Source organism: Bombus vancouverensis, chromosome 13 (genome assembly GCF_051014615.1).
Source record: "Bombus vancouverensis nearcticus chromosome 13, iyBomVanc1_principal, whole genome shotgun sequence".
Taxonomy (NCBI): domain Eukaryota; kingdom Metazoa; phylum Arthropoda; class Insecta; order Hymenoptera; family Apidae; genus Bombus; species Bombus vancouverensis.
In genome coordinates, this window is record NC_134923.1 from 11,159,036 (window position 1) to 11,170,806 (window position 11,771).

At 34.3% G+C, this 11,771-nt stretch overlaps 2 protein-coding genes across 3 annotated transcripts in view; one reads left to right on the forward strand and one right to left on the reverse strand.

Annotated features, from left to right (window-relative positions):
- Positions 1-4,819, forward strand: part of tup (LIM1_Isl and LIM2_Isl domain-containing protein tup) — a 35,102-nt gene extending 30,283 nt beyond the window's left edge. Inside the window, exons 4-6 of the mRNA XM_033346177.2 lie at positions 1,972-2,273; positions 2,418-2,624; positions 2,803-4,819. Coding sequence (XP_033202068.1) covers positions 1,972-2,273; positions 2,418-2,624; positions 2,803-3,039 — 746 coding nt within the window. The 3' untranslated portion in view covers positions 3,040-4,819. The remainder of the gene's footprint in view (positions 1-1,971; positions 2,274-2,417; positions 2,625-2,802) is intronic.
- A 1,266-nt stretch (positions 4,820-6,085) lies between these two features.
- On the reverse strand, positions 6,086-10,659 carry LOC117163672 (sorting nexin-4). 2 transcript variants are annotated; one of them, XR_013059929.1, is made up of 11 exons: positions 10,253-10,659; positions 9,158-9,264; positions 8,794-9,010; positions 8,611-8,716; positions 8,401-8,510; positions 8,201-8,338; positions 7,824-8,034; positions 7,610-7,742; positions 7,388-7,502; positions 7,179-7,304; positions 6,086-6,562 (listed from the first exon to the last, which is right to left on the reverse strand). XR_013059929.1 is itself a non-coding variant. In XM_033346188.2 (10 exons), the coding sequence occupies exons 1-10, from the start codon at positions 10,328-10,330 to the stop codon at positions 7,254-7,256; spliced, it is 1,266 nt and encodes a 421-aa protein (XP_033202079.1). In that variant the 5' UTR covers positions 10,331-10,657; the 3' UTR covers positions 6,762-7,253. The 2 variants fall into 2 exon arrangements, 1 of the variants encoding a protein (XP_033202079.1); XM_033346188.2 differs by lacking the exon at positions 6,086-6,562 and having other exon boundaries at positions 6,762-7,304; positions 10,253-10,657.
- Positions 10,660-11,771: the final 1,112 nt, after the last annotated feature.

The following is an 11,771-nucleotide window of genomic DNA, read 5'->3' on the forward strand; positions in this document are numbered from 1 at the left end:
TTCTACAAAGTATAACGTAAAATATTCTGGTTATCTATTATATATTTCTGACGAGTTAAGAATTAGCCAAGAACCGACCAATCTTCTTTTCGACACGAGCAAGAAATTTCTCCTTCTTCGTGGCATATTCGGACAGTAAATTCTCGCATTAAACAAGCAACGCCGTGAACACCGCCATTACCCTTTGAACCGTTCGCGATTAGCAAACTATAATAAATGCCGCAAAGTGGTCGTTAATTATAATCAGTTTCATTCTTGCCGCCGATTTCTTCCAGCGTTTTCTCGTCCACGAGTACCTACTACTCTCCAATCATTTCGACTTCTCTCTCTCTCTCTCTCTCTCTCTCTCTCACTCATTCTTTCGGAAACGCGGTTCTGCCTTTGTGACCGCTTATTTGGTTAGGACGCAAAAATAGACGCAGGATTTCGTTTGCTCGGTTGCCTTTTCGTCTTACCGTCCGCAAACATTCGAAATTCGCTTTCGTGCGGCTACCAAATCCTTTCGAAGGACACCGCCAAGGAAACTGGATCCTTATCGCGGCACGAGTTACTTATTGCTCGTTAATTGGGAGTTAATGAAATTCAACGTTCGTCCCTCGTCCAGCCGTTTACATATGGGTTTCGCTGTTTGGTCGGCTAAAAAGTGTCCGAAAGGTTCGTGCTGCTTCTTCTTCTTCTTCTTCTTCTTCTTCTTCTGTTTCTTTCTTTTTCTTTTTCTTTCTGGTGAAGTCGCTGCGAAGGAGTCGTTTACTGATCGATGAGACTAACAAGGGAGCTGAGCCTGAAAAATCGAAAGCTCCTCCTTTTCCTTTTAGTATCCTTCGTCGGTTTGCGAAGAGGTTCGACATAAATATCGGACAATTTCTATTTGCTCGTCCGATGATAATGAACGAGATAAAGCATGTAGTACATGGATATGGGGTGTTGATGAATTTTCACTGCATAGAACATTAGTTTAAGGGTAGAACGAGATCTTGGGCTGTGCGTGTACGAGTTGCGAGAGCTCGGTTTTTCCTCGTTCTCAGTGAATTATTTTTTAACAGCTTCCAACAAAGACAATGTCGATTATACGAATCGGTATCTCCTTTTCTTTCCGATAATTCTTTCGATATGTCGAAAGTATTTGGACGAAATCGTTCTGCAGCGGACACTCTCGATTCGCATACGATTCTTCTAAAATTTTCTGCAAATCGAAGCACAGTTTCATGTAAACTGCCGTAATCCAAACAGCGTCGACGCTCGAAACTTTTCTCGATCGCAGTCGATCTTGCGAAAACGTTGCCGAAGACCTTTCCGATCTTCCTTGTCGGACCTGGTACCGATCACGGAATCGTCGCCAAAGTTTGCTCATCGACAATATTGTCTCTGGCCTCTCGGATAGTCAACAGGCATTCGTCTCAGCGTTCTCCATCCGCCATGCTGTACCACTATCCGGATCTCCCATTAGCTGGCGAAGAACGTTTTGCAGGACCGGTTAGGACGATAGTCGCAGCTGGACATTCTACTCTGCATTCTCCTGATTTAGTCGAGCTACTCTTCCCCGAGAGTTGGCTTTTTTCCAAACAACCGGCGAATCGGTTCGTGCAATAGCCAGTGGAAGCAAACAACGGAATCGCCGTTCGTTTCGGCCTTTCCTTCCACTTCTTGAATTATTTCTCTCGTTATCTGCCTCTTGGTATTTTATTCGACTATCGAAGAAACTTTTTACGCCTCGATTCGATCTACCAACGATACGTGAACGCGATTCGATTTATTCGTAACGACCACCACGCTTACGATAGAAAAATGTATTTATCTAAACGATACGAAAGTAGGTATATATATATATAAAAATTACGATAAAAATGTCGAAAATTGTGCTTGGTACAGTGACGAAAGCGAGAGAGAAGGAAAAAACTAAGCGAAACTGCGGTAGAAAAATAGAGGCCGGAAAAATCGAGGTGAGTAATCGTGACGTTGATTTGTTCGTAGATTCCGGGTCTGAAAGCGGGTCGCACAAAGCTGGCGTGGGTGGTACTCGAGGATCGGGCGGCCATAAAAGCGGCGGCGGTTCTGACGGCAAACCAACCAGAGTTCGCACTGTTCTAAACGAAAAGCAACTACACACACTTAGAACTTGCTACGCCGCGAATCCGCGGCCGGACGCGTTGATGAAGGAACAATTGGTGGAGATGACGGGGCTGAGTCCACGCGTGATAAGGGTATGGTTCCAGAACAAACGGTGCAAGGATAAGAAGAAGACGATCGCCATGAAACAACAGATGCAGGAAAAGGTTGGCATTCGAGTTTTCCCATTTCGCTATTATCGCTTTCGATAAAGACAAATGTTTAAAGCGCGCCGATCCACGATGTATCGTTTCTATTCGTTGTCGTACTTCAAGCCACGATTTAACGAACGAAGGTGTTCTATATTTCAGGATGGCCGTAAATTAGGCTTCGGTGGGATGCACGGAATTCCTATGGTGGCTAGCAGTCCCGTAAGACACGAGAGTTCTATAGGCATGACACCGTTAGAAGTTCAAGCTTATCAACCACCGTGGAAAGCCCTTTCGGACTTCGCCTTACACACCGATTTGGAGAGGTTGGATCCTAATACTCCTTCTTTTCATCATCTGGTGTCGCAGGTAATTATCGTAGACATATTTCAAATAAAGAAAAAGTATCTGGTATCGATCTGGTATCGTCTACGAACGTCGATAGCGTTTAGGAACGAATGGCATATTCCTATATCGAAGCGAACATGTGCAGTAACGTGTTGCACGATGCGATATATCCATAGGCGATTAATATAATTCATTTCAGATGCATGGTTACGATCTTCACAGCGGACCACCACAATTACCACCGCCAGGCATGCTTGGTGGACCGATGAACGATGGCGGAGGCGGCGGGGGTGGTGGTTCTTTGCCACCCCCCGGCCCACACCATCCCAGTAGCGGCGGCCCAGACATGGGGCAACACCCTGATAGCACGGATAGCTATGTAACTTACCTCGAAAGTGACAGTGACTCTCTTCATCACGATACAGGAAGTCCATAGTGTTGTGCAGTGTGGCCAGAACGAAAGTGTCCGCTTTCTTCGTGGTCTTCTTTCAATAAGTGCTTGAAGAGAATCGTAGTCTGCGAGAACAAATAGGACGATTACGGATGGCTGGAAACGAAACGAAATTTGCGTTATTAAATTGCGGCTTTTTGTGCAAGGAAACCTGACCCTTTCGCGCTTAATTTTATAATCGGAGAATAACGCGTGTGAAACGTTGTTTAATCGAGAGAAAATCATCCCTTGTGAGACGAATTGGTGTAAAAATTCGGTTTAACGACGTGCCAGGGTAACCTAGCCATAGATTAACTGAATCCTTCGATAAGGCTAACGTTAAAATTATTGATCGACCACGCGACTGTCACGTTGCGTGGAAAGTTTTGAATTAGAAGAATTCGAAAGAAATGTTGCGTTTGATTAGTATTACTATTACTATTATTATTATTATTATTATTACTATTATCGATTGTTTTTCGAAATTACCGTCGATCGATTAAAAGACAAATTTGAATTTCCACGCGTAAGGGTTAAGAGATATTGTCGTTTTCGATAGAAACAAGCAAATTACAGGAACGATATGATTTGCAGAAACACGAGCTTAAAACAGCGGAACGAGAGAACAGTTATTTAAATTGCTATTGTTGTGTCGACAGAAACAATCGAAAATCGATCTGTAAAAAAAGAAATACGTATCCGAAGAACTCTGATTAATTTTTAGAGCGAATAAATAAACTTAATCATTATTTGACGTAAGTATGTATTATTTTATCCGATCGTAGTTTCGTGCTCGATATTTCGTAATTAGACATTTGTGTCGTGAACGAGAAAAATTCGATACGTAATGAACGCATTCGTTCGCGAGAAATCTCAGGTAGGATATGTATAATGATTCACGAACGATATCGACGAGCGGATTTGTCGACTGGAATAATTGCTCGTTTGTTACGGAACGGTAATGATATTTAACGGAACAGGCGAACAAAGTATGTGAAATACTGCGCCAATATTTTCGAATGAAATACACCCGTGTAAAAAATCGATTTCTTCGAGAAACTGACAATGAGTAATCGAATAATTGCGAATTAAGGAGAAATTTTATCATGATTATTGTCATTTCTAAAGCATGCGAAAGGAGATTGCAATAAAAGACGATCAAACTGATTGTATGTCGAGTTGATTTTACCATTGTATCGATGTCTTTGAACGAAATTCACCCTTATGCACTGAAATTGTATTGAATTGATAAAATTGTGATCGACGAATTTCATGATGAATATGAAAAGTGTATTTATTAATTATCGTTTAGGTACATAGGATTATTTAACTATTTAATAAATTGGAAAGGCGATTAATTCGTTTGTTTATTCTTTATGCAATTTCAGTGTATTGTTCATGGGTGAAGGGGTGCAATAAGTATAATACATTTTCTTAGGTCAAGGTATCGCATTAACATCGAAAGATATTAATGCTTTGGAATTGAATGAATCGATTAAAAGTGGTCAAAGGTGTATCTGAAACTCTGTTCTGCGCCCAAGTACAGTAATTTCATTGAGGAATGATGATTCAATTGTCCGCGATAGCTTTTTTTCCGAATGTCATTTCAGCCAGTTCGAACGACCAAAGAATGCTTTTATCACGATAGAAAGACGAAAACGAAAAGAAAAGGACGAAGCAGTGTCATCAACAGAGTTGGACAAATTTGTAAACCGCCGTATATAAAAAGTAAGAATTGACGTGGAAGAATTTACACTGATAGATAAAATGTTTACTTTGATAGCTTTCTTCTAGTAATATAATCTTTCTTCTTTTGAATTGCGGTACACTTTTTACGACATAAATTATTTTAAGCAACGGAATAATTATTAAACATTAATTTCTGCAACAGAAAGACTAGGAGGAACCATTACAAATTCCTCGATCACGAATTTTACGTAACAAACAAAATAATATTTGTCGATCGATCTAACCAAATCGATATACCAAAAAAGCAAGTTACTTTAAAATTTATTACATAATACCTTATTTATTGTGTACAACTTTTTAATTACCTAAATCATACTTGAAAGAACTTCTAAGACTATCGGTGACAAACATTCATTCAAATAAAATGTATTTTATCGGTTGCAAGAAATATGTATCTATACACTTACCTACATGATTTACTGATTATCAGCCATTTTTATTCCAACTCGTACAACTTGTCGTTGACGCTATTTGCAACAATTAAAAATTTCCAAATATGACAAAGTTTATTTTTAATAATATCTATTGTATTATCTATTACAAAATAAGAAAACAGGTTATATCGTACTTTCCAACTCTGTTCCTTCGTCCGCATTGTTGTGAAACAGAAGTGAACGACTGTCACACTGTAAATATAGTTGTGTCCACTACATATAAATTTGAATCATGATGTACCGTCAGACGCAGCTAATTCATAATATTGATTACACGAATAGCCGAGTTATGTATAAAGGATTAAAAAAAAAAAACATAAAAAATGCAAGTAACATTGACGATAGCGCATTACCCCCTGATTTATGTTGTAACAAATCATATTGTAAACGCAGGTACATATGTACATTCGATTAATACCAAAGTGTGCGAAACTTCATGTGAACACGGAAACGCACTGAATTGTATTGTAAATATCGCCTCTAACCTTCCCCTTCCTCCTGACCCTAACCTCGTTGTCGCTAATTAGTGGTTCGTTTTAGTGGTGATTCGTTTAGATGTTTGTATAGAATCGTTCCATCACCGCTCCTCTCGTAATGTACATGTTTTGGAAGGGAGAACACCGTAGACCTAACATTTTCGTAATCTATTCGAATCGTCTTCGAATTTGTATAATATTTCTATACCGGCGCACACGTAATAAACTGTCCAATTAACTTATTTGTCTTCCAATTAATTCACAACCTTTTCTTCAATTTCTCTCTTTATATCTCGAAACAACTTGATTTTATAATGATTCAAAACGTATAATAGAGATAACAATAAATACTTCCATTAGCAAGATATTTCGTAGCAATAAAAGATCATAATGTTGTCTCATATATTTTATTTAAATTACTAGGAATTTCTTGTACAATTAATTGTTGCCAAAAGTATTACAATAAATTTTGTTCAAGCTAATTGTTCATTACAAACAACATTAATTATTCGTTATAAATATTGTATATATTAGATATTTAATGAAAAAAAATATATAATTTATCATATTTAGTGTTATTTAAATTATATTATTGATTTTAAGGAGTATTAGTGAGCAAACATACGTATAACGTACATATGTTGTGTGATGTACCTTTAAACATATTGATTACACCTAATTGAAATAAAATTTAGGAAGCTAAATCAAGAAAAAATTGTTTTCTTTATCGAGTAAGACAAGAAATCAAGAAAATTGTTATTGTTATAGAGGAATTACTATAAAACTTTAACATTGGTATAATAGACATCCATTGATTGTAGATGCAGAGTACGTTGCAAAATGTATGACCTAAATAAATTCTATTGAAAACTGAAAAACAGAAGAAGAGAAAAATTAATATACAATTTAAACTACCGTACTATAATATACCGAACCAGGTATATACGTAGAAAACATAGTTATTCAGACGTAGAAAATAGTATTTCAAATCTTAAATTTGTATCATTTATCAATGAGATTAAGGCTCCTAAGTATTACGAAAAATAAATGCAACAATCGTATCGATAAATGAGATACAATACGGGATTTAATCGACGTCAATGAAATTCAAGCCTATTGAGCAGATATAAGACAGTGTATAAAAAGTTACAGCAACGATTTTTCCAACTTTCATAACTAACATTCTAGGGATTTCACTTGGTGATTTATATTATATATAAATCACACAGATCTTTACTTATGACAACCCTTAAGTACTGCCTAAACATTCACATAATTGCTTAATTGTATCTTACACGTACAACAAGAACATACTAAATACATATAAATATTAAATAATGTTTCACATAACTATGTATATATCCAACATGAATTGTGTGTATATATAATATATATGTATATATAATATTATCTAATCTAACATTAAATAATAAAAACAATCTTGTACATTGATGTAATAATAAGCGTACAGTATGAGTGAGCTTACAATTATAGGAATGTATATCGCACGAAAGATGTGGAACAATTATTGTTCTTTGTCAGTTTCAATAAGAAAAGATTTTTATGGCATACTTTCCAGACAACCCTTGATATGCTGCCAAGCTTGCAATCCCTGTAATCATTTATAGAAACATTGATTCATCTGTACAAAGATGGGTAGTAAATTAGTTAAATAATAATGTGCAAAAATGTTACCTTTCTAGCAAGTTTAAATTGTAAAATGCAGTAAGCTGCCAAAATTTCTTTTAAATCTACCACCTTTTGGTGTTGAAATCTTTCAATGTCCATCATTGCTTTAATAGAGAAAGACCTAAAAACATTACATGTAAAATATAGAGAAATGTATTATACATAGTTTCATAGTATACTTTTTACATGCTATAAGTATGTGTAAAATATTTGATTAAAATATATTACTTTAAATCTTCATCCACCCGCTTGACCGCTTCTTCGTGTTGTGCAATCCTTTGTTCTAACTGTAGCATTTTTAATTCGCGAACTTCTTCTGTATCCACAGATACAAATAATCTTGACATTAAACCAGATTTACCTGCAATAATAAACTGCATTAGCTCCAAAAATTCCCATATTTGTAAATTGAATGGTAATAGTACTTAGTATAATTTAAAACCTTGTATAATTTTTTCTTTTTGTTCAAACGCTGTGGTTAGAGCATCATGAGCTTCATCTTTGGTTAACTGTAAAGCTTCTCTTCGTTTAACAACTGCTTGTAGCGCAGAAGCACCAAACAACCATTCTTTCAACTGATCTGCTATTAGTTCCTCTTCTTCGAGGGTTGTATCTATTGTAGCTGCTAATGAATCCAAGTAGTGACCCGATTTCTAAGAAAACAGGTGCTGTAATGCAGTGCGCTTTGCAATATATATACTTGTAGCATAATTCCATTATGTTTTATCATTTAGAAATTTCTCACAAAAATTGGTAATTATAATGTTTCTAAAGATATAAATGTTAAGAAATATTTATAATATATATAAAATTGAATACCTGTAGCCCATCACCCATTTCTCTTTCTATGGCACTCCATTCACTAAATACACGACCATAATTTGCATGTAATTTGTACAAACTGTGTTGTTTTTCTACAAGTCGCGCACGTACTCGAAGAACATTACATAAATTATTCTGAAATATTAAACGGATACGTACTACTATAAAAGTTTACTTTTTCTCAATGCTGAACATACCTGAAGTTCAATTCCATAGTTTTTGATTGTTTCAAATCGCTTATCTGGTTTCCTTAATCGCACTGCTACGCTCAGTGCCTTTAATTTTGATTCTACTAATTGCAAATAACCTATCATAAAACATTAATAATTACAACACTCATTATAAATGTATAAATAAATAATGATATGAATAGATAATAAGATAGATACTTCTTTAACAGAATGTACCTGTTTCTTTAATGCTTTCCCTCCAACCATCCTTTTGTTGCAAAAATCCCATGAAATGCTCATCACGAGACAATATAGGATGCGAGGCTACCCTCAATAGGAAATTCTTAGAAATAAATTTGTTATAAATATCAAATACATATTTTCAAATAAAGAAGCAACGAATAAATATAAATAGTATACCTCAAGACCAACTCTTCGTCTGTCAACAAAATCTGGATCAAATGTATCAGTGGTAACCTTTTGCCATGCATATAAAACTTTTTTTTCTGGTAATGGAGGCAGTACAATATATGGATAGGAAATTTCCAAATAAGCTCGGAGTAGTTCAAATTCTGTGTATCGACGCCATAGAGAGCTTATTTTGGTGAGTGCACCTTTAAAGCCTGGATCTGTAATTCTACAATAATATTTAATATATATGTATATATTTCATAGATGTTAAAGTGTAACTTTTGCAAAGAGAGACAATTTAAAATTAAATGTACACAAGCTTGAAACATCCCCGTTTTAACTTTATTAAGTAAAGAATAATAGGTTCACTTACTTAGTCTCAATGAGGTAGACTGTATAAAACTCTCTTAAATTCAATGCTCCATTTGCACGCTTTTCGGTTTCAACTATAGAGATTTCCATGTGATCAAGCAATACATCCTAATATAGAACATAAATAATGAGTTTAAGGTATAAAAAATACAACTGTTTTATTTTTTATATTATATAATTTATGAAAGTAGATTTAAAGAAAAATGACAAGTACAAATAAATAAAACCTATGTAAACAATTACTAACAAATATTAATAACACAATTTATTTTTAATATTAAGTATCAAAATTAAATCCTATTCAATTAATACAAGGAAAACAAATGAACTATTTTATATTTATTAGGTTCCAAAATTAAAAGTAAAAAATTTTATAATTTGCATTATTATCATTAATTACTCAATAAAATAATATCTTGCAATAATATCTGAATTTAAATTGGTTGCATGCTAATTCAAGACATCATAGGTTTAAATATCTTTCACAAACGCGTATGTAGATACCGCCAACACTAGTATAGTGGTACTCAAACGGATAATTCATGACCTACTTTGATGCTTCTTCAAATAAATTAAGAAATCTGTATTTTCTACTGTAATAATACAAGTAATTTCTTTTAAGCGATCTAGTATCATTTATTTTATACATATTATACGTTTAAGTAACACAAATTTATAAAAATTGATTAAAGCTAATTTATACAACGAAGGTGTACTAGAAAATTTGACATATTAAAAAAATGTAGCATAAATTAAACAATAGTCAAAACATAGATATAAGTTATTAAAAGCAAAACTAGAAAATAAAGTCAATAAAAAAAATAAGAAATTTAGAACAACAATAACAAAACATGAGAATCACTGCGCGTCACTTCGATTCTTTCGCAATATACATACGTATTCTGTGCAATTATCTAATGCTTCTTTAACTTAAACAAATATAATTTCACAGTAATTTAACTTTGCACAAATATTACGATAATCATAATACCTAGAAACCCGTTCAAATAAGAACGTGTTTAAAAATTATAGCTTCGAACGACGTATTGATTTGGCGGACGAATTGAAATGGTCAACTATTCGAAGAGTTTCTTACCTCCTTTTGTGTCTCCATAGTAGTCATGTTTGCGTTTGACTCCCTCTGATAATTCCCGTTCTGAAACACTTCTTCCATGATTCTGTATCGGCCTAAAAATCTACGAAGCGGCAAAGGAACTTCGAAGCCTTTCACATCACGTCCACTTTCTCCATTACTGACACTGTCACTTTATTCAATAGAGCGCTGTACGTTGCAGCAGGTTAAATTCCCTTTAAAACGTTCAATAACGACTCACTAATCCGTTTACGAAAATATTTCGTTAGTTCCATTAACATTTTTATTGTAATCTCAATAATTCATTCGTAGTATAAAGAATTCGTTTAAACATATTTACATCCTGCAAATAACAGCAACTCACGTAGTTTTCGGTAGTGCTCTAGGGAATTTTAAGAAGTGCGTTGAAGCCGCAAGTTTTCGAATCAGATGCGTGCAGTTGATTGCAAATTGCAAGAGATGAAATAATTTGCGCATACACTATTTTAATGTCTATGTGCACGTGGAAAGTCATTTCTTTATAAATATTTTTTGATAGTTTGTAGATACGTCATTAGTAAATTCGGTAATTTTAATTTCTAGAGAAATCACAAAAACACAGTGAAGGTAATTAAATATGATAACCACTGAATATATGTTTGTTTATTTAATAGAAAGAAACAACTTTTCTGAAATCGTACATACGTACTATATATATTTGTATTGCTGAGCAAACTGCAGCGTGATGGCCATTCTAGTGTTGTGATCATAACAATAAGACGTGTTTAGTATTACTCCACAGTACGTACTACACGTACCTTTATACTTATTCATCGTTTAAACGCACGTTAGTCTTAACTTCGTTCAATTAACGCTCGCGTTTTATGCAATAGTTTACTATAATCTATTACTTTTTTTCTTTTGATCTTTTCGATTGTCACATTTTACCGACAATTACCGGTAACCGGTAGCTCGTATAACGAGCTTCCGAAACGCAATTTAACCTTAATCATCGTTTCATCTTTAAATAATTTGTCCTTATATATTTATTTTACATTTATGATTTGGCCTCTTTTTGTGCAGATTATTGTTTGATCGCTAGGGAAACTTCGAAGCAGTAGGGTATGTCACAGACGATGAATCTGGAAGCTTTTCATGGACGTTTGGTAACGTTTGATTTATTTTAACACAAGCAAACGTATTTATGCGTCAGTTTTTTTCTTTTTCTGTATAATTGGTAATATTTATTTAGTATTCTACAATTTATTTAGTACGTATTTTTAACAAATAGTGAGTAATATTAACGTAATTAATACGTAATATAGCAAAATTCTATTCACACCACTTTTTATATTTTGAACGTGTTAAGACATTTTTTGCATGAAAATAATTTTTTAATTATCTTTTACGTGATTAGAAGATCGAACCGACTGTTAGTAAGTCTCTGATTTTAAAGATGTAGTTTTTTCAATTGCGTACGATACTTATGACTGTTAATACTAAGATAATAAGAATTAAGAAAGTAAATTCAGAGGAAAGCGAG

Bases quoted from the DNA above. Each gene is read 5' to 3' on its own strand.
- LOC117163672 (XM_033346188.2), bottom strand. From the start codon at position 10,330: ATGGAAGAAGTGTTTCAGAACGGGAATTATCAGAGGGAGTCAAACGCA. The intron at 9,265-10,252 runs GTAAGAAACTCT...GTTCTATATTAG, and splicing joins CTATGGAGACACAAAAGGAG to GATGTATTGCTTGATCACAT. The intron at 7,305-7,387 runs GTAACATTTTTG...AAATGATTACAG, and splicing joins AATTTAAACTTGCTAGAAAG to GGATTGCAAGCTTGGCAGCA.